The sequence below is a fragment of the Dryobates pubescens genome, chromosome 10, assembly GCF_014839835.1.
Source record: "Dryobates pubescens isolate bDryPub1 chromosome 10, bDryPub1.pri, whole genome shotgun sequence".
In the NCBI taxonomy this organism is placed as follows: domain Eukaryota; kingdom Metazoa; phylum Chordata; class Aves; order Piciformes; family Picidae; genus Dryobates; species Dryobates pubescens.
In genome coordinates, this window is record NC_071621.1 from 22,182,401 (window position 1) to 22,209,905 (window position 27,505).

The 27,505-nt window shown below is 46.5% G+C and overlaps 1 protein-coding gene across 1 annotated transcript in view; it reads right to left on the reverse strand.

Moving 5' to 3' along the window:
- Window positions 1–27,505, reverse strand: part of MTUS2 (microtubule associated scaffold protein 2) — a 213,781-nt gene that overhangs the window by 14,343 nt on the left and 171,933 nt on the right. The window contains exons 7-10 of the mRNA XM_054164603.1: window positions 16,783–16,849; window positions 6,534–6,748; window positions 4,938–5,043; window positions 516–589 (exon numbers count right to left, since the gene is read on the reverse strand). Coding sequence (XP_054020578.1) covers window positions 516–589; window positions 4,938–5,043; window positions 6,534–6,748; window positions 16,783–16,849 — 462 coding nt within the window. The remainder of the gene's footprint in view (window positions 1–515; window positions 590–4,937; window positions 5,044–6,533; window positions 6,749–16,782; window positions 16,850–27,505) is intronic.

Genomic DNA, 27,505 nt, shown 5'->3' on the forward strand with positions numbered 1-27,505 from the left:
CTTCGGGACCAGCTCCTCCCCATTCAGGCAACAGGGAAGAATTTAAAGTGCAGGCACAGGGCCAAGCAGGGAGAGCTCAGTATCTCTGAGCTGTGGGGCTGCCTGCTGGAGGGTGCCATGTAGACAAGGTGATGCTCACAGCCACCACAGGTGTTGGAGCCCTCCCCATCATGCAGGGAGGAGCTCATCTTTGCTCCTTGTGCTGGTCCAGCAGCTAGCAGAGTCAAAGGGACATTTTTTTGCTTAACCCAGTTGCCTCTTCCTGCCTTTGAGATTTGCACTCTCCTCTCTTTCAGACAGCATTTTTTTTTGAACCAGACAGGGGAGAAGGAAAAACCCTGAGGGGGCACCTTTGCTGCTAGATCCCAGTCTGGAGTCTGGATAGGCAGAGGACAAGTACTATAGCTGGCAAAAAGCAACAGCCTGGTGTGCTGGCAGCTGGCAACAGGGCTGGGGCTGCCCCATCGGCTGCTCTAGAACATCTTTACAGAGTGGGAAACAACAAAACTACTAACCTGGAGTGACAGCCGCAGCTTTTCAAAAGCCTCTTCTAATTGGGCCTTTTCCAGCTTGTGGGCAGCAGTCAGTTCTGGGGAAGATACACAGACAGGACACTGCTAAGTGAAGAGCAGCAAACCAGGATCTGAGAGCACAGCCCTTGTGAACCATGCCCAGCTTGTGATGGAGCTTTAGGTCATGGAGGCCAAGTAGGAAACTGGTAGTAATACACACTGTGACCTGACCCTGACATCTTTATTGATGATCTGGATGAGGGCATTGAGTCCATCATCAGTAAATTTGCTGACGACACCAAGCTGGGGGCAGGAGTTGATCTGCTGGAGGGTAGAGAGGCTCTGCAGAGGGACCTCGACAGGCTGGGCAGATGGGCAGAGTCCAACGGCATGAGATTTAACACATCCAAGTGCCGGGTTCTGCACATTGGCCACAACAACCCCATGCAGAGCTACAGGCTGGGATCAGAGTGGCTAGAGAGTAGCCAGGCAGAGAGGGACCTGGGGTGCTGGTCAATGGTAGACTGAACATGAGCCTGCAGTGTGCCCAGGCAGCCAAGAGGGCCAATGGCATCCTGGCCTGCATCAGGAACAGTGTGGCCAGCAGGAGCAGGGAGGTCATTCTGCCCCTGTACACTGCACTGGTTAGGCTGCACCTCGAGTACTGTGTCCAATTCTGGGCCCCTCAGTTTAGGAAGGATGTTGACTTGCTGGAGCATGTCCAGAGAAGAGCAACAAAGTTGGTGAGGGGTTTGGAATACAAGCCCTATGAAGAGAGGCTGAGGGAGCTGGGGTTGCTTAGCCTGGAGAAGAGGAGACTGAGGGGTGACCTTCTTGCTCTCTACAACTACCTGAAGGGATGTTGTGGACAGGAGGATGTTGGTCTCTTCTCCCAGGCAGCCAGCACCAGAACAAGAGGACACAGTCTCAGGCTGTGCCAGGGGAGGTTTAGGCTGGATGTTAGGAAGAAGTTCTATACAGAGAGAGTGATTGCCCATTGGAATGGGCTGCCTGGGGAGGTGGTGGAGTCACCATCATTGGAGGTGCTCAGGAGGAGACTTGACGGGGTGCTTGGTGCCAAGGTTTAGTTGATTAGGTGGGTTGGATTGGTCGATAGGTTGGACACGATGATCTTGAAGGTCTCTTCCAACCTGGTCTATTCTATTCTATTCTATTCTATTCTATTCTATTCTATTCTGTTCTGAGGTGCACTGTTTTGAGGATAAGCTTTTCTTGATCTTTCACTAGTTGCAGATACCTTTATTTCTATGAGACTAGACTCTGATTTTTCAGAACTGCTTCAGATTCACAGCTCCTGGGGGCCCTGATCTGAAAAAGGTCTGGCAACAGGTTCAGAGTTACCAGTTCAGAGTATGTCCAAATGAAAGATTTTAAAATGAGTTGCAGTTTCTTTGGGGAGATAGAGAGGGGCACTAGCAACTGAGATGCAGTTGTGCAAATGGCAGTTTCACCAGGAGTTGTGACAGGTGACCTGTGAGGCTTATTAGTGATACTGCTGGAGCCTGAAGGTAAAAAAAAGTTCTCTATGATACATAATTAAAGGCTTTAATACTAGAACAACTCACTCCAGACTTCATAATAACCAAAGTGGAATACGGTTTAAACAAGTAACATCAAACTGCCGTTCAGTACAGTAGCATCACCTACCTTTTAATTACATGGAGATTGTGTTTACCTCCAGCCCCATGGCCCTCAAACCATGGCTTACCAGCCGCAATCACAGTACTAACAACACTGATGCTCCCGTGCCCTGTACAGCGCACCGGGGCGCAATGCTGCAATGCCTTTTCCATGCACAGGAGGGCGTTTCATACCCGCACCAGGAACGGGGAGCACGAACCGGCCACCAGACCGTCGTAAAACCCAGCCCAGTTTTATCAGCAGAAAATACTAACAACAAAGACAAGAAACAGCTTTCTGTTCTGCTTATAGAATCATAGAATTGTTAGGGTTGGAAGGGACCTCAAGGACCATCTAGTTCCAAACCCCCTGCCATGGGCAGGGACACTTCACGCTAGATCAGGCTGCTCAGAGCCACATCCATCCTGGCCTTAAAAACCTCCAGGGATGGGACTTCTACCACCTCCCTGGGCAACCTGTTCCAGTGTCTCAGCACCCTTATGGTGAAGAACTTCCTCCTAACATCCAGTCTGAATCTACCAATTTCTACTTTTGTTCCATTGCCCCTAGTCCTATCACTACCTGACACCCTAAAAAGTCCCTCCCCAGATTTCTTGTAGGGCCACCTTCAGACACTGGAAGGCCACAATAAGGTCTCCTTGGAGCCTTCTCTTCTCCAAAATTGTGTATATTAATTTAAAATTGGTGTGCTAGATACCATCTCTGCCTCTAGGACAGAGGAACAGACTGTTCCTGGCTCATACTATGCTTTGAACTCGTGCCTCTGTCATATTGCAGAGCTGAGATTATGGTTTGGGGAAAGTTGTGGGAAAACTTGCTAGAGCTGTTTAACAATTAGACCCTCATGCTTACAGGTAAAACAAAACAGAGGGAGATGGTACAGACAACTCTTTAATGTCAGCTAAAGCATGTATAAAGACACAAATCTAGATACATCTAGATAGATCAGGTTGGAAAAGACCTTTGAGATCATTGAGTCCAACCTATCATCCAACACCATGGCACCTAGCATCCCATCCAGTCTCTTCCTAAACACCTCCAGTGATGGTGACTACACCACCCCCCTGGGCAGCCCATTCCAATAGCCAATCACTTCTTCTGTGAAGAACTTCTTCCTAACATCCAGCCTAAACCATTCCTGGTGCAGCTTGAGACTGTGTCATCTTGTTCTGGTGCTGGTTGCCTGGGAGAAGAGTCCAACCCCCACCTGGCTGCAACCTCCCTTCAGGTAGCTGTAGACAGCAATAAGGTCTCCCCTGAGCCACCTCCTCTCCACACTAAGCAACTCCAGCTCCCTCAGCCTCTCCTCATAGGGTTTGTGCTCCAACACCCTCACCAGCTTGGTTGCCCTTCTCTGGACACATAGCTATGTCTGCAGCATCAAATCCCATGGGAAAAAGCAAATTGCAAAATGAAGATAACAGTGCTGAGGTGCAGATTTGCAGCAGCATGCAGCTTTGATGTCCTCAGCATGGCTAGACTTTTGCTACTGAAAATTATGAGTCTTGGGTTTAGGAGCAACATAGGCATTTAACCAGCTAAATACAGAGATGTTCAGTGAGTTCCTGAGCACTCAAGCTGTTAGGTGTAATTTGGACTCTATATTCAGTAGCCCATGGAGAACAGCTCATCTTTGGCCCAAAGACCCCTCTGTCCTGAAGGGTCAAACCCCCAAATGTGCCCTAGACCAGACAATGCGCTAAGCACCTGCAAATGTGCTTACCTGGACAGTTCCTGGGGTCCAGACGGACAAGGCAAATGTATAGCACATGTGATTAACCTTGTAAGCACCTGTGAATGTGCAAACCTGGACACTTCCTGGGGTCCAGATAAACACGTGCCATGTGTAATTAACTTTGTAACACAGCTGTGAGCTGTGTGTGCCCCTGGCCACGTTTGGATATGCCCCATCCCATAGGTTAAACTATCAGGGTTGTGTGTTACCAAGGGCATTAATTGTCTTGGGACAGTATTTAAACCAGCCAAGAAGTCAGGCAACTTGCCTTGTTCTCACCCAGACAGCAACTAGAGCCAAATACTGCTGGAGCATCAGCTGAGGGCCTGCTTACCACAAAGAGACAAGAGCCAAATGCTGCCTGAATAGCAGCCAAAGAACCTTCTCTAGCAAACTGACAACTTCATCCAGGCCTTGCACCTGGACCAAGCCAGAAAGGGGAAAAGCTCCAAGGAAATTGAGTCCCAGAAGAGGCTACAGCCCAGTGACTGGGCACTACAAGAGAGAGGCCACCTAGCCCTCTCCGAGCCAAGGACTGCTTGAATTATAGGCACAGCATCTGGGGAGATACCAGACAGAGGAGCAAGTTGTGAGTACCCAGCTCATCTGCCACAGAATCCCATTTGTGGGAAACCACAGATCACAGCACCTGTATTTCCAATCTGAATTGCTGTATTGGAAAGGTTAGATCTGTGCTTAAATCATTTAACTGTCTTTGTGTGTGCAGTGTGAAACCCGCAACCTGTGAATACATTTTGTAAGTAAGTTACAGTGGTGTTTGCACTGCCAGGAAATATTAATTAAATATATATATAAAAATATACATTTGTTTATTACACCCTCAGATGGTCTGAGATACAACATAGATGTTGTACATGCTGCTCTCCCTCCCTCTTAGCATGAGCCTTGTGGTCCACTCTATGTATCACCTGTTTGGAGGAAGAAAAATCAAGGCAAACAGAATCTCACTGCAGCACTAATTCTTGCTCTGTAGTGGCTTGGTAGCCATTGGGTTGTCTTTGGCTTACCTTGAATTTTGCAGTCATTCTCATCCTGCAGTACTGTAATAGCAACTAAGTGGTTATTTTCCAACTGTACCATTGCAGTTTCATGTATAGCTGTGATATCTTCCACCTGTTCCAAAGACAATGAATGGAGACATAAATACAGGATAAGATATGCTGTGGCACATTGATGAGCCACTGGTAGAGATTGATCCAGTGAGCTGGGAACAGTAAAAAGATCTACTGAGCATGACACTTCCAGTACCTGAGTCAGTTCTATTCATTATAAACCAATGCCTTGATTGGTGGGGTATAGTCACTACTGGAAGTGGTTTTGTTCTTTCACCTTAATGGTGAATAAAAGAGGTATGTAAGAAAGCAAAAGGTCAAGAAGCCCTTAAGTGAAGACGCCATGTATAAAATGTTCAGAAAGTACAACACTGCACTAATATGGATTATGAAACCTTTGGGTCAGCAGCTGTTAGGGATCCTTATTCCTCATGCACCTTGGTTCCTAGACTAACAAAGTTCCCCTTTTCCTTGACCAAGAAACATTGCCAGCAAGAAGCTTTCCAGCCTAACCTGTCAGCCTTCTCCAATCCTTGAAGGCTCTACCTGGGATCAATGTAATGGAGGAGTTAGACTTCAAAGGGAAAAACTGCTAAAACTCATAATGAAATGCTTAGGGAACCATGGACTGAAAAGAAGAGCTTTAACTCTGAGATATTAGGGTCACAGCAGCATTTTCAAAGCAGTGGAGAAAAATGTTTGTGTTATCTTCAGTAATTCAGAGACCAAAGAGCCACTCAAGTAAACCAAAGACTGGATGAAAGAGAACTATTTGCAGAAGGGGAAAGATAGGTTTCCATTGTTTCTGTGTATTGAAGAACAGAATCAACAGATGGGAACAAGAGAAAAGTAAGTATACTTCTAGTCAGGTCCTGTGGTGGCCTATTATCACCCTCTCTTGAACTGACCAACTTGACAGGGAAAAACGCCACCATCTGTTCTTGTGGTTCTGGGAGCTTGCAGGAATGCTTCACAGAGCAGCAGAGATAAGCCACAAACTATCTCAGCAAAAAATTAACCCATGGAACAAATTCCTTCACAAATGCCAATGTCTGGTGATCCAGGAGAGGCAAGGCTTGCAGCTAGAGTTAAAATCTTCTACAGCCAAACTGATACACAGACACAGTGGTAGTTAAAAAAAGCCAAAGCTTTTGGGAACACCACTTCTCCTTCATACCAGAGAGCAAAGCAGAAAGTTGAAGGGATATTGCACAAACACCATCTTACATAAACTGAAATGAGAACCTAAAGCCATGGCTCAGCACAACCTCTAGGAACTTACACAGGCTGGTTTAGAGCACAAAAACCTATTTGACACCACCTTCCAATGCATCTTTGAAAATCAATGCGCTAACAGAAAAAAGACAGTTTGTCCAGGACAAAACAGCCCAGGTCCATAAAGCCTTTGTGTTACAACCCTGCAAATGAGCACCAGCTAGCAGGTACAGAAATTAAAACAGGTAAACCCTGGAGTGTTCAATGCATTTCATTACCTGAACCCATTCAGTACTGGCGTGGTTTACTCCTCAAAGGGAACAGATGGTGACTGACCTGATCCTGGTGCTGCAATTTGACTTGCTCTAGCTGCAGCCTGTGCTGCTCCTGCAGGCTCTCTTTCTTGTTGTTGTACTCCTCCTGCAGCTGCTGCTCCATCACCTGCAGATCTTGCTGCTGCTGCCTGCACAGCTGCTTCACCTCCTCCTCAAAGGACCTCTTCAGCTCCTCTTTTTCTATCTGCTGTTTCTCACATCTTGCTGTGTTGAGGGCTGTGGAGACAAGACCATACAGTCAGGCTCTGAGCATCTCAGGAGTAAACAGTGGCACTGGATCTTTTTGTGCACCTCTGAGCACAGCAGTTCTTACTGACTCTGGACTCCCACTAATTCTCATTCATCAACAAGTTCTCACTGTTATTTCTTTCTTTGCCCCACTCTTTCACACATACATATGCACAGGCATTTGTTTAGATAGAGGCACTGGCAGAGTATGCAAAAGCCCAGGTAAAACTGTGATAATGATGATGAGGAGGAGAAGGAGGAGGACGATGCAGGTGATTCCATGGTCCTGTAGAGTGACTGGATGTCCCTTCCTGTTCAGCATGGTCTTGGATCCACAAATCAGGGCTTTGGGGCTGTTACTTTGCTTTGGATATACGAAAGGGTATGAGATACAATAACTTGACACACAGCCTTTCTATTGGGATTACATAATTCTTCTCTCTCTCAAGCCAGAGTCATGGCTAAGTCCCCATTTCCAATGATGTGCCAGGAAGGCAGAAGATGCCTGGGCTCTTGGGGCCATTCCTATGCAAGTTATGCAGGGAGTATGATTGAAAACTTGATCAGGAGAAGGAGATACATTTCACACATCCCACTTTTCAGTGGTTAGAAGCTGCTCACCCCAAAAAACTGTATTTCTCAGCAGGCCCATTGAGGACCTCTTAAATCCATGAATGCATACTTGCTTAATATCTTTTTATATTCATGTCTTGTGTGCTTCAGAGCACAGATGAAAGGCTGGTTCTAAAGGCAATCAGAATATGTGACATTTCTACTCTTGTGAACTAATTGACAGATCATTATCTCTGGATTCAGAATCATGTCTACAACTAGTTTCAGGAGGTGCAACTCCAACAGTTTCACCAAGGATATTCAGCCTATTTCCCCTTGTGGTTCCTCACCTATATTTTCTTCCAGGTCTTAGGACAGCAGTGTCATGAATACTGCGTCCTCAGCCTTTTGCTTTGATAAAGGATGGTTGCAATCAATCCAGATCCTGAAGACTCCATGCAAGTTGAAAAAGGTCAGATAGACCACATTCAGGATGCAAGTTTGCTCTTTTGCAAAGATCAAACACATACGAAGTTATTAAAATCATCATGACCTTAACAGTCAGAAGGACACCAGAGGGGAAAAGCTGTGATTTTAATGGCACTGCTAGACCCTTTTTTCTGCTTTAGTCTCATAGCTGGTTTAGCAAAATGAGCACCTTTTGAGTGTACCGTCTGTAGCAGCCACGAGTCCTTCCTCCGCCTTTCAAAACGCACACACCGGGCACAAACCTGCACGGCATCGTAAGTAAGTGAACTGGGAGCACCTGCCTCCCTGGGTAGACAGTATCACAGTGTCACAGTATAACTAAGGTTGGAAGAGACCCCAAGGATCATCAAGTCCAACCTGTCCCAACAGACCTCACGACTAGACCATGGCACCAAGTGCCACGTCCAATCTCCCCTTGAACACCTCCAGGGATGGCGACTCCACCACCTTCCTGAGCAGCCCATTCCAATGACAACCTTCAGACAACTTCTGAAGGTTTCAAAACCATATTTACCCCATGACCATCTATTTGCTATGTATCTGACAAAACCCCTTCTGTTTTCCTGACTCTTTCTACTACAGGTACCTGACCTGTGCTCACCTTTTTCAGGATAGCAACAATTCACCAAAGTTGCCTACTGCTGTGACCACAGTTCATGTTAGGTGCACCCATGCGAGGTAATTTGGGCACTGAAGCTAACCATCCTCTTCCCTACATAGCTCTTTTTCACTTTGTTTAGATACCTATGATTCTATGATCTGCTTCCACACTTACAATAGGATAGGGTAGGGTAGGGTAGGGTAGGATAGGGTAGGGTAGGATAGGATAGGATAGGGTAGGGTAGGATAGGATAGGATAGGATAGGATAGGATAGGATAGGATAGGATAGGATAGACCAGACCAGACCAGACCAGGTTGTAGGAGACCTTCAAGATCATCGCATCCAACCCCTCATCAACTAAACCAAGGCACCAAGCACCCTATCAAGTCTCCTCCTGACCTTACTGGACATCAATATTCAGACTTGCACAGTATGCCCAGGCAAAACAGCTACTGGAGGCTGTTCTGATCCCAACATTTTCTGAAGCAGGAAGAGAGAATTTGCATCCCTTTCAAGCTCTCTGATCCTTGCAGAAGAGAGAAAGTGAGCCTGAACCAGTGAACTTAGCATTGCAGCAGTGGCACGTAGAAAGCTTTCCCACTAGACTCATACCAAAAATGGAATATTAGCTGAACCATAGAATGGCCTGAGTTGGAAGGGGCCTTAATGATCGTCTAGTTCCAAGCCCCTTGCAATGGGCAGGGACACCTCACACTAGATCAGGTTGCTCAGAGCCACATCCAGCTTGGCCTTAAACACTTCCAGGGATGAGGTGTCCACAGCTTTTCTGGACAACCTATTCCAGTGCCTCACCACTCTCATAGTAAGGAACTTCTTCCTAATGTCTAATCGAAATCTACCTTGCTCTAGTTTGCAACCACTGTCCTTTGTCCTGTCACCACAGGTCTTCATAAATAATCCCTCTCTGGCTTTCCTGTAGACCCCCCTTAGGTAGTGCGAGGCCACTATAAGGTCTCACTAGAGGCTTCTCTTCTCCAGGCTGAACAGACCCAGCTCACTCAGCCTGTCCTCATAGGAGAGGTGTTCCAACTCTCCAATCATCTTTGTGTTCCTCTCTGGACCCTCTCCAACAGATTCATGTCCTTGTGTTTGGGGCTCCAGAGATGTATGCAGTACTCCAGGTGGGGTCTCACAAGGGTAGAGGGTCAGAATTCCCTCCCTTGACCTGGTATCTTTTGATGCAGCCCAGGATACAGTTGGCTTTTTGGGCTGCCAGTGCACATTGCTGGCTCATGTCAAGTGCTTCATCTACCAGCGCCCCCAAGTCCTTTCCTGCAAGAGCTGTTCTCAATCCACTGATCACCCAGTGTGTATTTGTGCCTGAGATTGACCCCACCCAGGTGCAGGACGTTGTTGTAATGGGTTGGGGTAGGTCCCCTCCCCACCACAGGCAGAAATAACGACTCAGACAAACGGATTGCAAAAGTGATGAAAGTTTAAATAGAAAGCAGTGAATGTTACAGAAAACCCAAAGCGCAGTGACAAAGAAAGATCCCATCCCCACCTGAGGGTGCATGCAAAACCCCCAGGGCTCCTTCTTCCCCCTCCCTCTGCTGGGCTAGTCTCAGCTGGCCAGGCCTGAGACTGCCCATCCCCCTGTGGCCTTGGGCCCAGTCAGGCCCATGGCCGGGAGATCTCTCCCCCAGTTACCAAGTCTCGGAGAGGGAAGGAAAGAGGAAGTGCCAGACTCCGCACTGGATCTTATAGTGGTGCAAAGAATTATGGTAGGAAATACACAATTTCCTGTGTCCATCCCTCTGGGCTGGACTTCTGGACACAGGAAGTGAACACCCCAGGGGGGCACCCAGCTCAAACTGCAACATGCCACCCCTGTATTTCATACCATAATCTTTGCACCCAAACACATCATCAGATCAGAAAACTTCTGATGACATATCCGGCGGAGTCCACATCTTCATCTGGGCGTCCACTCAAACAGTCTCTCATTCAGGCTCAAGCATCAGTCCATTCCAGTTGTTCTTCCTCATGTGATGGAACCTCCCAGCGACGCAGTCCTTCTCCTGCAGTGTGAATTCCTTGTGGACTCCTTGGGACATCCTGGTCACCTGGAAATACCTCACAACTTCTCAGCCAAGCCTTTACTCTCCTATTCAGCGGCAAATTCTCCACCCCTGGGGCAGGCCAGTCGGAACAATCCGGCTCCACGACTGCCTTTTTCAATCCATCCAGGGTGCCGCAGCCAACCGCTTTCACGCGGACCAAAGCTACACGGATGCATGTCAGAGGCACTCCGCACCCCCCGGCTGGGCGCTCGCGTACCGAGGCAGGACAGCATCCGGCTGCACAACCTCCACCCCCGGAAGAGGGAGGAGCTGCGCCACAGCCCGCTGAAGAAGCAGGGAGGCGGAGCCAGGTGCTCGGCGCCATTTTCGGAACACGTCCGAAAACACCAGGGAAAGATTTACAGCTGCCGCCGCCGCCTGAACGCAGCCCGGCTCGGGCGGTGCCGCCGCCGCCGCTTGAACGCGGCCCGGCCCGGCCCCCGCCGTCTCTGTCGCAGCGATGCAGAGTCCGAGTCACCTCCAGCAGTCGCTTGCCCGCTCGCCGCGGGTGTCCGCTCCCCGCAGCGGCCGCGGGCCGACCACGCTCTGCTTGCCGCTGCCCCTCCTCCGCTCCCTGCCGCTCCGCAGAGAACGAGGAGAAGGCAGGTCTCGCCTTCTTAGGCTACTCGAGCATTCTTAAGCTACCCTGGGCAGAAAGTCACAGAAAGAACCACCCCTCGCTGTTTGCCAAAGTCATAGAGTGGAGCATTTAAGGCTGCTTTGCCAATAGGTTTTGCTATTTTTCTAACTGACGCAGCCCCTTCCTCGTCACTCGAGGACTCTGGGGCAGATTTAGAGGAACGCCTACGCTTCCTAGATTTTTGCTTAATCACAAAGCATGGTCGAGAAACCTTTTTCTCTATATATAGAGCCCACAGCAGACACACAGTCGCCCCGGTAACACAAAACCTGAGCCCCAACTTTCCAAACCCAAACCGACGCCCAGAACTAAATTTAAACTCTCCATCTTTTGCAATCCGAGCTGCAGTTGGCCCCACGTTGGGCGCCAAAAAGTGTAATGGGTTGGGGTAGGTCCCCTCCCCACCACAGGCAGAAATAACGACTCAGACAAACGGATTGCAAAAGTGATGAAAGTTTAAATAGAAAGCAGTGAATGTTACAGAAAACCCAAAGCGCAGTGACAAAGAAAGATCCCATCCCCACCTGAGGGTGCATGCAAAACCCCCAGGGCTCCTTCTTCCCCCTCCCTCTGCTGGGCTAGTCTCAGCTGGCCAGGCCTGAGACTGCCCATCCCCCTGTGGCCTTGGGCCCAGTCAGGCCCATGGCCGGGAGATCTCTCCCCCAATTACCAAGTCTCGGAGAGGGAAGGAAAGAGGAAGTGCCAGACTCCGCACTGGATCTTATAGTGGTGCAAAGAATTATGGTAGGAAATACACAATTTCCTGTGTCCATCCCTCTGGGCTGGACTTCTGGACACAGGAAGTGAACACCCCAGGGGGGCACCCAGCTCAAACTGCAACAGTTGTATTTCGTGTTGGTGAGCTTCATGAGGTTGACATGGGCCTGCCTCTCCAGCCTGTCAAGGTGCCTCTGGATGACATCCCTACCTTCCAGCGTGCCAATCACACCACACACCTCAGTGTCATCATGCACTTGATCCCACTGCCCATGTCACCAACAAAGATGCTAACAGCACTGGTCCCAGTAGCAATCTCTGAGGGACTCCACTCATCACAGGTCTCCATTAGGACATACTGATAGCAACTCTTTGAGAGAGGCCATCTTGCCAATGTCTTATCCACCGAGTGGTCCATTGATCAAACCAATGCCTTTCCAAGTTGAAAACCAGGATGTTGAGTGGGACAGTGCTGAACACTTTGCAGAAGTCCAGGAAGATGATGTCGATGGCTCTTCCCTTACCCACCAATGCTGTGACCACATCATGAAAAGCCAACAAATTTATAAGGTGGAATTTGTCCTTAGTGAAGCCACATTGGTGCCCAACAGCTATGTCCTCATTGTCCATGTGCCCTAGCAGCATTGTCAGGCACTGAGGCGAGACTGGTCTGCAGTTCCCCTGGTGTCCCTTATCTCCCTTTTTGAGAAGGAGGCTTTGGAAAGGGGCCTTTTCCAGTCAGTGGGAACTTCACCAGACAGCCATGACTTTTCAAATGTGAAGGGAAGTGGCTGAAACATCTTGTCTCCTGAGAGTTTTTATTTTTGATTTTCTTCAGCATGCAAAGTGATGCCAGAGCTGGAGGACAAGGGTTAATGCTTGCAGCTCTGTGCTCAGTAGAATTCACACTTACTCAAGCTCTAAATTGGAGCTGTAATGAACCCCTTCTCTCTCCAGCCTCTCTAATGAAATTACCCAGCACACAAGGAGGGCTGGGAAAAGAAGTGAAGTGATCTAACCAAAAGAAAGTCTGTCTGAAACACCTTCTATAACCTGAAACACAAAACTGTTAGCACCTTGTAAATCAAACCCTGATGCAGGTGCAGGAATGGCAGGAAGAGGAAAGCAGAGAAAGTGTGTCTGCATGGCGTGCTCCCATCACACCCCAAAATGCTCCTGGAGGCCATTGCCCAGGGAAAAGGCCCTATACTGAATACCAAGCACCTCTCACAAGAAGCTGTGATCACTACCACAGGATTGAAGTGGTGAGGAAGGACTGAATCTCTTCTCAGTAAGGAGATGGACTTTTGATCCTGGCCTTACTGAGACAGGTGGCTAGAAGGCAACACCTGTGCAGCCTAATATGAAGTCTATGTCTCCTTTATCCAGGTGGGGAACATGAACCAGTGTAGGGCTGCTTATCCTGCTGGAAATAGCATTTAACCAGCTGTGGCTTCAGCAGATGGTTCTGGTGAACCAGGCTGAACTGTCTGCAGCAGGGCCTCAGCAACAGCTGTCTGAACAGAAGACTGCTAATGTTGCTGGAAAACAGCACATTCTGCTTTCAGACACTGGCATATGGGTACTGTAACAGTGAGCTCCTCTTGGAGAAAGAGATTTGAAAAATCACTAAGGAAAGTTACATAAATGTATTACTGACAGGAAACAAGACAAACTGGAGCACAACTGTTACCAGCTGCTATGGGAAGAGTTACACAGTGGTTTTCTCTTTCCTCTCTGCAGGTATTTTCAATTGCTGCTGACAGGCTGGAAACGACTCTGACATAACATGGCATTTCTGAAGAGGACAGCGTGCTGGGTTAAATGAGAGTGGCTGCCGCTGCTTCCCTGCTCCCTGAGCTCTGAGCAGCTTTTAGGAAATGAGCAACAGTTAAGCAAAATCCATTTCAGACCAGGCTGTCATGAATGGGCTGACCCTCCTGTACAAACCCAGCCTGAGCTGCAGCCCAGTCTCCCCAGCCCTGGCATTCTGCATTCAGGGGAGATTTAAAACATTGGTTGTTTCACAAGTGCATTAAAAAACCCAAAACATTCATCTTCCACATGTATGGATACATACCAGGATTTGTACTGCTGATAGGCTTTTTCACATCCTGCTGGAGTGTAATACCTCTTCACGTTGTTGTCCATCCCCTCTACTGGGAGTCCTTCTACCTGGGCACGTTAAGCCTCAGGGTTGTACAAGCCTCAGGGTTGTACAAGCAAGAGTACCTTCAACAAGCAGGAGGTATCACCAGCCACACCTGTGGGTCTTAAATGCCTTCTGCTCCACATCCTGGAGTCTCTCAGTGTAGAAGCTTTCTCCAGGAGGAGGTGGCCTGTGATGACTCCTCTCCAATACACAACCACTGAGGAAAGGACTACCTCATACTGTGTTTCCCCTCTTTGAGAACACAAGCACATACAGGTCTATGGCTAGTCTCCCTTCTGAAGCAGCACAGTTCAGCTGAGAAGCCAGCCTGATTTACTGGAGTATTTGGGATTCTTTCCAAAAGTGTCTCCATGTACTCCATCATGATTCAGTTTTGTGCAGAAGAAGTATCTTGCTGTATGCACAAGAGCAATGGCAAGGGCAGGCAGTGCAGTAATCTCCTGTTACTGAACATGTTGTGCTGTGATGCCCAAACAGGCGGTCAGTTATATCCCTGGCAAAGTTCTCCAGCAAAACCACCAGTGATTTGTATTCTCTTCAGCTGTACTAACATGGCATAAAGGACAGCAGAACTCTATTTCCAGCACTGTACCTCTTTTTTTTCCTTTCTCATGTCATGGCCATTTGCAAAGACACTCAGGAAAATGAGCAAAATCAAGCTGATAGAAAGAGGTAGGGATTTCAAATAAGAAATGCATATTCAATGAAGAGTGTTAGGTGTGCTTTGCCCAAAGAATGCACAAGTGGCAACAACTCCTCTGCAAGAGCTGTGGAGATGCTGAGGATAGGTAAAGGCAGGCATCAGGGAATATCTGGAAATGCTGTTTTGCTGCAGTATCCTTCAGCTGTGGGGACAATAAAGCTCTCTATGAAATGATAAACAGCCAAAAAATTTCAGAGGGGCATAGGAGGGACCACAAGCTGCTGGGCATCAGACAAGGGCTGTGCCCAGCTTTTCTTCAGGGAGCTGTCATAGGCAACGTGAAGATGAAGCATAGGGAGGATTGATGTTTCTTCCCACCTCACAGGGGTTTGGCCTGGGACCTCCTTTGCAAACCAAGTCACCCTCCCACCACATGGCATAACCTCTGCTTAATGTGTGACCCAGCAACTGGGCTCCCACATGCAGGGAAAGCTGAGAGGTGCCACACGATCACAGCTCCAGTCATCAGTGGTGCAAACACTTTTTGGTACTCAGCCTGCCCCAGTGGTCCTCTCTCCAGGTCTCCTTTTTCCTCTCCCTTTGCTCCGGAGTTAAAAGGACCGAATGTCACATCTGCTCTGGTGAGATTTAAGCCCAAAACATCTCAGCCTGTTGGCTGAAGACAGTGCAAAAGCACATCTTTTCTCCCAAGAGTTGCAGCTTCCCTGTGTCTCCGGTCTAGACTGGAAAATGAACAGGAAAAGCAGTGCATGCAGATGTACAGGGAATGCATGGATTAAATGGCACACATCTTTTGCTGTCTTTCAACTAGGAAGAAACCTCACAGATATTAATGAGCAAGTTCTGAACCTAGTGCCCTTCACTTTGTAGCTGAACTGCAAACCACAGAATCATGCAACCATTAAGGTTGGAAAAGACCTCCAAGATCATTAAGCCCAACCATAACCCAACTTCCATGACCACCAAACTATACCCTGAAGCACCACATCTACATGCTTCTTGAACACCTCCAAGGATAGTGACTCCACCTCCTCCCTGGGCAGCCTGTTCCAACAACACACTACTCTCTCAGCATAGAAATTTTTCCTAATATCCAATCTAAACTTCCTCTAGCACAGCTTAAGCCCATTTCCTCTTGTTCTATCACCAGTTACCTGGGAGAGGAGACCAACACCAGCTTCACTACAACCTACTTTCAGGTAGTTGTATAGAGCAGTCAGATTTCCCCTGAGCCTTCTCTTCTCCAGACTAAACAACCCTAGTTCCCTCAGATGCTCCTCATATGACATGCCCTCCAAACCCCTCACCATCCTTGTTGCTCTTCTCTGGACGTGTTCCAGGACCTCAATGTCTTTCCTATACTGTGGCACCCAGAACTGAACACAGTACTCAAGCTGTGGCCTCACCAGTGCTGAGTAGAGGGGCACAACCACTTCCTTGCTCCTGCTGGTCACATCGTTTTTGATACAGGGCAGGATACCATTGGCCTCTTTGGACACCTTGGCATACTGCTGGCTCATATTCAGCCAGCTGTCCACCAGTGCCCCTAGATCCTTTTCCACTTGGCTGATTTCCAGCAACTCTTCCCCAAGCCTGTAGGGATGCTTTGGGGTGTTGTGAGCAAAGTGCAGCACCCGGAACTTGCTCATGTTAAACCTCATCCCATTCGCCTCAGCCCACCAATACAACCTGTTAAGATCTCTCTGCAGAGCCTTTCCACCCTCTTAGGGGACATGTAAATGTGCACAAGCAATGCATTCCTGGTCACTATGCACCACAACAGTCACAAATTCCCACTTCTCATCACACTATGCTTTCTCCTTGGCAGTGCTGGTACACAATTTGAGAACAGAAGCTATGGATTCATGAAGAACAATTTGTCTAGTAAAGATGATGCACAGCTAGCTCCACTGTGTGTGGTGATGGATCCATCCCCACAACAATTACAGTCCACTCCAAAGCCACCAAACCACTTGCCACTGGGCTCCAGAAGACCCTCCGTCACATGTATGCAGGTTCCCCAGAGTCAGATCACAGGGAATAACTGCTTTTGTGCAAAGTGAGAAAATCATTTTGGTGTTGTGTTGCTTTGGCTACTTACCAACTTCATCCCTCATCTTTGCAAGCTCGAATCCTAACTCCTTTATTTTCACAAGGGCATTTTCATTCTGTTTAAGGAAAAAAAAAAAAAAGAGAGAAATATGTACAGCCCTCAGACTTATTCCAGATAAGCACTTTCACATGTTCATTTAGTGAAGCAGATTAGAGTAGACTGATGCCTCACTTCCTTTTTTCCCCTCTTTTTTCCTTGTGGAGGGTGGGGAGGAGGGTAGAGGATTATAATGAACTCATTCATTCATTCATTCTTTAAATCAGCCTTAGCAGCCACAGCTCACTGGCTACAAATACCCTGTACGTCTATGAACACATGTACATACATTCATGCACAGGACAGCAAAGAATATTTACTCCCATAAAAAGACACCTGTATTTTTCTATCACTTTGTATTCAACCTGAGTACCATTTATGACTGACCTGAGTAGAACAGAATGGAATGGAATGGAATAGAATGGAATGGAATGGAATGGAATGGAATGGAATGGAATGGAATAGAATAGAATAGAATAGAATAGAATAGAATAGAATAGAATAGAATAGAATAGAATAGAATAGAATAGAATAGAATAGAATAGAATAGAATTAACCGGGTTGTAAGAGATATTTGAGATCATTGAGTCCAACCTATCATCCAATACTATCTAATCAACTAAACCATGGCACCAAGCACCCCATCCAGTCTCTTCCTAAACACCTCCAGTGATGGTGACTCCACCACCTTGTACAAGACAGTTTTACTAATTCTGTTAAAACACTTCCATCTGCTTATTGCTGCATTTAACCACCTCTAAACATAGTAATATGCTCACATGGTTAAATTTTCAGAGCAGATACTGTACTTAGACCATCCTAGGCATGGTGGGCATACCCATAGAGACACCACTAATGGCCTGATGTTCATACCTATTCCCAGATTTATTCCTGGTATGTCATTGTCTGTAAGGTACAAGAGCTTCTTCCCTCAATCTGTCTCAAAAGAAATCTGAACACTTAAGGAATTAAAAGGGATGAGCTGGCTAAAGGAAAATGGAAACATGTCCATTAACAATGCTAAGGTGTTAGTACTAGAACGCAATGACTTTGACAGCAGATGTCTCATGAGTGTGCTGTGCAAACTGACAAATAAAAGCCTCAGCAAAATCTATTGGAGTTTGGTTTAGCTTAATAAATCCCAGCATAATGATTCAAGCATAAGGGCACTTTAAATGGGAATGTGTCATGAATCACATTAGAAAGAACACAAAGGAACATATCCTGCTGGGAAGATCACTAATGATTAGGAAAACTAGATCAGGCTACTATAAATACATCCTGGGTGAGAAAAGGCCAAGAATCTTTAAAGGACACCACAGAAAAATTGTATTCAAGAGAAAAATTGAGGAAACAGAAAATTTTAGTTCATTAACAGGATACAAAGCAGGTAGGAGAGCAAATTACTTATGCCTTACAAAACTTGGAAACCCCTCCCCCACCAACATTGCAGAGTTTAACCTTTCTTTTTATTTTGCCTGCATCTAATATTTAACTCTGCTAAGAGAAATAACAGAACAGCTTTGGGTTTGGTAATACCAGAAATACGGAATCTGGAATTTAAATTAATCTTTTACATAATGCCCTTTGGTGACAATTTCTACCAGACCTGAGGGATGCACTTTCTGGAATGTTTTGCTGTAAATGGAGTGATTAACTGAGCTGATTTGAAAGTCTTGGTGATGAGGAGACCCAGGTGGTGCCAGCGTCTTTCTTACTCAGCTATGAGAAGAAGCCAAGCACGCAAAGCTGGGCTCCTCCAAACAGCCAGCTCCCTACAATGCTGAGTAATGCACAAGGGGTTGTGTGCCAGGACTGCAGAGTCCTCAGTCCTGACTGACTGCATTAGGCTCAGAGTAAAATGCAGTGGGTTGTTTTGTTTCTTGGGTTGTTTTTAATCAGTAAAAAAGCTATGACAAAATACAAAGCCCTTCCCACAGATTCCCAAATCAGCAGTCTTACAGAGATAATGTTTACCCTTTTGGAGAACACCACTGCATCTGCCCATACTGCCTGCTTAACTCACTGGAGTCATTTTAAGAGGTGTTCTTGACAGATTGCCAAGGCTGGTGTCCTTGAAGGTGCATGCACAGGGACATCCTGGATATGAGACTTGCAGATGGGAAGCACCCATTCAGATTACCAGCTTCCACTATTTGAAACAAAATCCAGTTAAAGCAAGAGAGATTTGTACAAATCAGTGCCAGCACCTACAGATAAGCAGAGTGGTATTATTGCTATTCTACTTACATGCTGAAAATGAAAAGCAATTAAAAATAAAGAGACATCCATGGAGGGGAGGGGGAAGGGGGTGGGGAAAGAAAGGTGTAAAATTTTGTTGTTGGGTTTGTTTTGTTTGGTTTGGGTCCTTTTACATTATACTTTATCTTACATAAGGTGTGTGCTACTCTTGGGGACACTTGGTGGAGGGTCTCCAAAACTGAGGAGAATCACCAGCTTGAAACCACTATCCCATAACTCAGTTTGCATCTTGGACACCACCCCTGAGGAGAGCAGGCTGCCTGGCCATGCTGTTGGGAGCAGCTTCAGCAGCCGATGTTGGTACAGCTCAGGTACCTTGTTGATCAGTTGCCTGTCCTGCCAATGCTTCTTACATTTGATTTTATTTTGATTAGAGCTTTTTGTCTGCACCTCAGGACTGTGTTTCCTGGGAGGTCAGATGTGGAAAGGTTGCCCTCAGTGCCAAGGCCTCAAGTTAGTCTCTTTTTCTCAGTGGGTTCATTCAGGGAATAACAGCACAAGAGTCCTTATCTTCCTCTTCTGCAAGAGAGGCAAGAGGTAGTTTGGGCTTGGCGTAGCCTCATTCTCTCCTGGATGCACAGTGAATTTACAAATCCTTGACATTTTCTGTTACTGTAACCTGTTTTGTCAGGGTAACACAATAGGCTTGGACTACACATGTTCCTGTAACCCATGCAAACACAACATTAATGCAAAGTGAAAAAGCCCCTTCTTGTTAACATCAATGTAGCTCTGCAGATAACCAGCACCTCAGTGCTGGTGCACTTGGGGGACTGGGAATGCCAGCTCTTGGGAGATCAAACTTTACAGTAGAGCAAAACTGGATCTGGGGTGAGAATGTAAAGCTATCAGGTCCAGTGCTCAGATTCACAGCAGTTCAATGTCAAATATCAAAGCACTTAGAAAATTCGCAAGAGTAAGAGGAAATATCTGCCAAAACAAATGTCTAAGAAACCAAATTAACAGGATATCCCATTGAATGATCTTCATGAATACTCATCTCACCACAGTATTGCAAAGAGAAGACAGAGTATGCTGGAATCTCTGCTGCCCTCCCAAGAGCTTTATGTCTAACAGTCTCAGCACATCAAAGGTGCTCTGTAGGTGTCCTTTACTAGGCCACTGCTTGGAGTTGAGCCATTGAGGCTGACTGACTAAGGGACAAATCCAACTTAGGGTTAAAAAGGCTCAGCAACCTTACCAGTGACACAGCTGTTTCCAGGGGGTGAAAAGGTCAGAGACACTGTTAGGAAATTGTGTAAATAGCCAGAATTTCAGTGTGGCTGTTAAATGACAAGGGAGGGGAAAATTGCTTCAATGTTATTTGGCATTAATTTTTGTCAGCCAAAATGTGAAACCAAACCAGCAGGTTTTGTATTAACTGCAGTGTTGCATTTACTTTTCAGATACTTTTAACAAATGACTGATTTCACTGTTGCTTGGAAAACTGATGAAAAAGGTCTTCCATTGGCTGTGACCCAAGAAATTACTCTGATACTGAAATAAAATGAAATAATGCTCATGACTGAGCTGAAGGGAATCTTCTTCCTCATGCCTCTACTCTACAACATAATGGTTAACTCTTGTGTCTGGAATAGGTCCCATATCTTCAGACAGAAAGAAAAGTAGAATAGAACAGGTAGAATGATATATTTGCTCTGTGCTTCAATTGCTGTTGAATAGAAGACACAGTAGCAACTAATTTTCCAGTAGTAACTAATTTTCCTGTCATCAGTCTTTATGTCATGCAGACCTCCTAATATTTCTCCCATGAAAGGCTCAATGCTGGACTGCATTTCAGCAAGTGAAACAGACACTAGAAATGGCATTTTTGTATTCGCTATTCAACTCAAAGCTCCTGAGAATGGACCAAGGTATGATTTATGTTGGTGCAACATCCAAGATGCTCCAGAAAAACTGACAGGTAGTCAGGCAGGCAGAGGGGTAGAAAGGAAGACGGAATTAGTCCAATTAATTAAGAATGCCCAAAAATTAGCACTGTAGTTCAGGGAAAAAAAAATCATAGAATCATAGAATTTTTAGGGTTGGAAGGGACCTCATGGATCATCTACTTCCAAACCCCCTGCCATAGGCAGGGACACCTCACACTAGGTCAGGTTGCTCAGAGCCACATCCAGCCTGGACTTAAAACCCTCCAGGGATGGGGCTTCCACCACCTCTCTGGGCAACCTGTTCCAGTGTCTCACCACCCTCACGAGGAAGAACTTCTTCCTAACATCCAATCTGAATCTACCCATTTCTACTTTTGTTCCATTCCCCCTAGTCCCATCACTCCCTGACACCCTAAAAAGTCCCTCCCCAGCATTCTTGTAGGTTCCCTTCAGGTACTGGAGGGCCACAATTAGGTCTCCTCAGAGCCTCCTCTTCTCCAGACTGAATAGCCCCAACTCCCTCAGTCTGTCCTCATAGGAGAGGTGCTCCAGCCCTCTGATCATCCTTGTGGCCCTTCTCTGGAAACATTCCAGCACATCCAGATCCATCCTGTAATAGGGGCTCCAGAATTGGATGCAGTACTCCAGGTGTGGGGGGGAAATATTTAGACATATCTGCATATGGGGACCTGAAAAATAACTTGGCAAAAGATGCCATGATACAAGTCTGAGAATGGCCAAGATGCTGGTGCTGTTTAGATTAAGAAAGGCAGTAGTGACAAAGGCTTGGAGGAGAGGCTGCATGGGGCTCTGAGGAACCTATCTAGTTAAAGATGCTCTGACTCATTGAAGGGGAATGTTGGACTAGAAGACCCTTAAAGTTTCCTTTCAACCCAAACTACCATATGAATCTATGAAAGGCACTGCTTTAGTTGCACAGAGCTTCAGCTGACAGCTAGACATCCTACAGGAGACCTCATCAGGGAGACAGGTCAACATTTTACTTTGGATCAGGAATAACTGAGGGATGGGGAGGCAAATTTGAGGTTTGCCTTGAAGTATCTCTCCTCTGAGAACTGCAAACTACCTGAGAGCTACTAATCCATTAGAAATGGTAATTAATTAAACCTCCAGGTACTTTTAAAACAATAGGTAAGTGATAATAGACCCACTGCACAACTGGGTCAGACCAGGCAAGAAACATCAGAAAATTGTCCAGAGTCATGAGACCCCAAAGCTACCTCCCCAAAATGACATGTCTCTTCTCCCAGACAAATTACATGCTTGCTTATATTCTGAGGTCTAAATATAAGTATAGTATCTCCACAAACACTTCACAATTCTCTATGATGCCCCCTAAAAATAAGCATTACATACAGATGCTTTGTGGCACCAGTTATTAAAACAATCCCTTCAGAAATAGCATTTCTGTATCCAATGCTTTCAAACTCTTAAAACAAAACAGAAAACAAACAAACAAAAAACCCACCACAGCCCCAAAGTGTCCAGCAAATGGTGCTTAGTCACTGTGGTGCTTTATTCAGAGTGCCCTGGGGCAAGGCTTAAAGTGTCATTGGAAAGAGAAGCATATACCCTGGAGTTCTTGTATAAAAAAATAATCAATACTTCAGACAATACTTGTAGAAGAAGTAACTGAATCCCCCTGCAGCTGATGTTCCAAATGACCTACAGATTTCCTCAAAAAAGAGGTATTTTAACACTGCTGCTTCAATCATGCTGGTTATCAGGTAATCCTCCCTCATAATACTCTTCTGGTTAAACTTCACAAGCATCTAGATAACCCCCAGTGACATTAACAAGTTTTGTGTGAAGCCATGCATTTTTCCTTAACTTGGCTAGCAGAGTATCTCAGGCTTTACTTGAACATACTATTAGTTAAATGGAAGATACTATCAGCTTTCCATTAGACAGAACATATGAATATTTTTTAAAGCCAAACTCTTAACAAAATACACAGCACAAGCATGTGTTCCTGCCAAGATATTTCCTATTAAGCAAATGAAATACAAATGCTCCTTCTCTCCCTCTTCTGTACTTAGTTAAAATCTAGGCAAATTTCCAGAAGAATAGTGTGAAAGGCTGTGTGTTAGAAACATCCCATAAGTTCTCTCACACATGCTATTCTCCTACTACCTGTAGCTATGCACTTTCCTCTGCACTGGCATTTGTTACAGGACTCATTTTGGTGCCTGGGAATTTGCTTGATTTAGATTCACTGTGACACATGAAAACACAGAGTTTTGCCGTATTTCACTTCTCCTAAGTCCAAAGATTAATCCTTTGCCAGAGAAGAGAATCATTAGAGAGGTAAAACCTTAGGTCAGCTAGAGACTGAGGAATCTCTTTTCAAACTTTAAAACTCTGTGCAAGTTTCCTTTATGAGTTGTACTCAGCAGGGTTATTAGAACAGTATGAAAAGCACAGCAAAGAAATCAAGCTGCTCTCTAGGACAGGGGGTGCCAGTGGTGCCTCTTTTCACGAAAATCCTACCCTTACACCCATGCTGCAGGCTGATATTATGTAAGGTGCTGCAGTGCATGGGAGAGCCACGGTTAGACTTGTCCCCGGTGAACGAGAGTTCAGCATGCTGTAAATAAGACGAGCATCGCTCCCCTCTCCACTACCCCGGGACCGTACACACCACCGACGCCAGCTAGCAGCAGCAGCTCAGGTTGATTCCCGGTAACGGCGACCTATCCGCCCTTTCCCTAAAGGATAAAAAGAGGCAAAAGTACCGTCTCGTCCTTGCACCGAGTACAGGGCTTGGAGGAGCATTTGCCCATCGCGGCAGGACGGCGCCCAGCCGGACCGCCGCTCGCCGGATCGCGACGGGCAGTGCCCGGTGACAGGGGCACCTGTGCCCCCAGCGCTGTTACTGCCAACGGCGGGGTCTCTCCTGCGTCCGCCGAGGCTGGCCCGGGCTGGGCGCCCTCCCCCTTAGGCTCCCTAATCCTCCCGGGGTGTCGGAGAGTTCGGGACGGGAGCCGGGGCCGGGAAGGTGGCACGCCGGCAGCTGCCTGCGGCTGAGACAGATCAGCGGGTGCGGAGCAGCACAGAGGACACAGGTTTCGCCCCCAGCGGAGGGCTGTCCGCTCCGCTCCCTGCCTGCGCACCGGTGCTCGCCGGCTTGGTCAGGCCTCTTCCGAAAAAGAGGGTCCGATCACTCCGGCTGGCAAACGTTTGCCCACAGCAGGGCACGTCCAGCAGCGCCATCTCAAGAACGTGCCGGAGAGAGAGAGGGCAGGGAACGACTTCGAAACTTCGCAGCGACAGCCCCAAACGCACTGAAATTCGAGAGCGCGCCCGGGCTCTCCGCGGGAGGCGACTCTGGCTGGTTCCCATCTTCGCGCTGCATCTGCAGCCATCGATCCCTGCAGTCCTCGTTCTCTACAACCGCTCGGATGGTGCCTTTAACCCGAACGTCTGTCGGCTCGGCTGCTCGCCCACACAGGTCCCAAATTCAACCCAGGGCTTGGGATGCGCGTAGCGCGGCTGCGATGCTCTCGGACAGCGACTCTGCCGCGCTGGAGCCCTCCCCAGCTGCTCTTCGGGATGCTCCGAGGCTCTGCCGGTGGCGGACGGGCGCTGCTGCCAGCGGGGTGGTGAGGTGGAACAGCGACCCGCTCCCAGCCGTCTGCTTTCCCTGAGTGAGGGGTGTCCTCTCGCTCTCAGGTGTCCCCCGGGCCTCCCGAGTCACTCTCATCTCTCAATAAGGACTCTTCCTGAAGGCATTTAGTTAAATTCCGAGGAAGATCACCACCCTCTGGACATCGGCCACTGCTTGTGATTGCAAAGCACACATCCCTGCAGCATGCCTGGAGACGTCTGTAATCCTTAAGGGCTGGGGTGCCTTTTTGGCCATATATATGTACATAACCACATAACCTCACCCTAATCCTAACCTGCACATGTACACGCATATGTTGTATATGCCTGCTCTGTGCATGTGTGCCCTCGTGGAATAAATTTTTTGTCTGTACTCAGGACATGGAGCTGCAGCAATCTCACCTCCCCTGGGCTGCTGTCTCTGGCATGGTGTTTTCCTCTAGCAACTTAATACTAAAGGCTGGAAAAAGGCAAAGCAGTCCAATGATTTCCACTCAAGGCAGAATTTGTGCAGCAAATGCCTACACTTTAAATCTATAAACCACTATTTTTTTCTGAAAGCCAAATCACTGCCAAACATAAAGAAAAAGTAAGTTGCCCTTAAAGCTAAACAGCTCTGCCTACTGATGGGAAAGATTCAATGCTCAGATCTTTGCCTCTCTGGAGAGGTGTTTTTCTTTTTCTTTAGTTGTGTTGTGTACTGGTGATGCTTGAAGTGATTTGGAAAATAGCAGGAATTAGCAAGGATCTCCATGAAAACGTTGCATTAAATCACATTTAAATGCTCAAGTAACTTTCTGGTTTGTGTCATCTTATTTTCTGCTCTTCCTCAGCAGGACTCCCTGTCAGGACTTTAAAGTTTCAGAATATCATGAACAGGTAATAAAAAACCAAACCAAACCAAACCAAACTAAACCAAACTAAACCACACACACACAAAAACAACCACCAAAATATCAAAACCCAAAAGAAATTAAAAAATCTCATTCAAGATACATATGTTTTAACATGTGTCTTCAAGACCTAACTGTTCTTGATAGCATGTGAAAATTAATTTAGTTGACTACTGAACAGCTACAGAGTGGAGGTCAAGAGAGCCTTCTGTGGACAGATACTCCTCACAGTAGGAACTTGCTTTTTTTTGCCACAGAACCTGAAGTCCATGTTTTGGATCTTTTGAAGTCTAAACCCTGGAAAGATTTTAACTGCCACAGAATAGCAACAACAACAACAATATCCCCACTTGTAGACAAACTGCCACAGTAATTTCTCAGAGCCAGATAGAGAATATTAGCATCTAGTAGTCATGAGGTGTTGGGTGACAGGTTGGACTTGATGATCTTTGAGGTCTTTTCCAACCTTATTGATTCTACGATTCTATGATATTTAAAGGAACATGTCTGACTGTCAGGCAAGAAAAATAAGCTCTCATTGTTTCTTTTTTTATGCCCTTCCCCCTCATCCCCCTTCAGCCACTCCACTAATAATGGCAGATTTGCTGTTTGCATGTGGTGACAAATCCAAGATAGAGATTAGTTAGCTAGGTCTATGCACCGCTTCAGTACCACTTAATCACTAAACTGGAAGATAAAATATTCAAGTGGAACTTAAATTAAGCAGAAGCCATGTGTTGTCCTTCTGGCAAGGGTGAACTGGGTCCCCACAAGCTGTTTTTACTTGGGACATAGCGCTCATAAGAGATAAGGACACGATGGGGAAGCTATTAGGCAATTTGGTCAGCCTAGGTCCTTTTGGATAAACTCAGTCCAAACTCACTCATTTTAAATTTAGCTCCATCTTGTAGGTCAAGGTGTGTATCATTAAGGTGATAAAAGACCTAAGCTGGGAAAGCAAAATGAAAATGGAAACTATTCTAAAGCTCAGTTAAATGTAATATAAAGGAGGATGGAGAAAGAAGAATTTAGGAGGGTTCTCTGTGGTGGTGTGGTGGTTTGAACATTAACTGGGATTTAAAAGCTCAGATGAGGGGCAAGACTGAGAATCCCTCCCCTGCTCCCCCCTCCTCTTTCCTGGTAGAATGGAAAAAAGGGAAGGGGGCAAATCCACCGAGAAATAATTTGGAGTCGGTTTGGAAGTAGAGAGGTAAAAATTTTCTTTAAACAAAATATATATATATATATATATATATATATATAAAACAGTAACAGAAAGGGTTCACGAGGCTAAGGAGTAAGGATGGATGGGGAAAACATATATATACAAAAACAGTCCTTTGAAGTCCTTTGAAGAAGCGTGAATGTAGCAGGGAAGAGGAGGACAAGGTCTGACCACGTGGAATCAGGAAGCCAGCAGCAACTCTCTTAGTCCCCATGAGGCAGAAGAGACCAAATGGCTGCAGTGTCTTCCTTTTTATAGGCATGCTGGACAGGGAGGGGGAGTGGAACAGACTAACTCAGTTCCCCAAGGGGAAAATGCCTTCCAGGGAGAGCAAGGCTCTCACAAGCCCTCCCCACCACCCTGCTTTCAGGATGGGAGTAACCTATCACAGGTGGGAGCATGTTCCAGGTTGAAGATGGGTTACTATATGGAGGACTTTGAATACAGACTTGAAAGCATTAAATGCCTATGGGATTAAGGATGTAGAAATGTAAATAACTGATAACTGAGACAGAAGCAGAAAGTGGGCATGTCATGGGAGAGGACAATCCCTATACCCAAATTCTATGAGAACTGGCAATCCAAACAGCAGTTTCTGACTAAGGCTTTGAATTATAGGGTTTTGGGGTTTATTTTTTCAAATTTTAGAATGTTAGAGTCAACTGCCTGATTTCAGCAGCATGTGGCACTGAGATCAAATACTGAAAGGAGTAATACATTCAAAAAAGAAAAGTGTGAAGCACAACAAAGGCAGCCAGACCCATGGCAATGCAGAC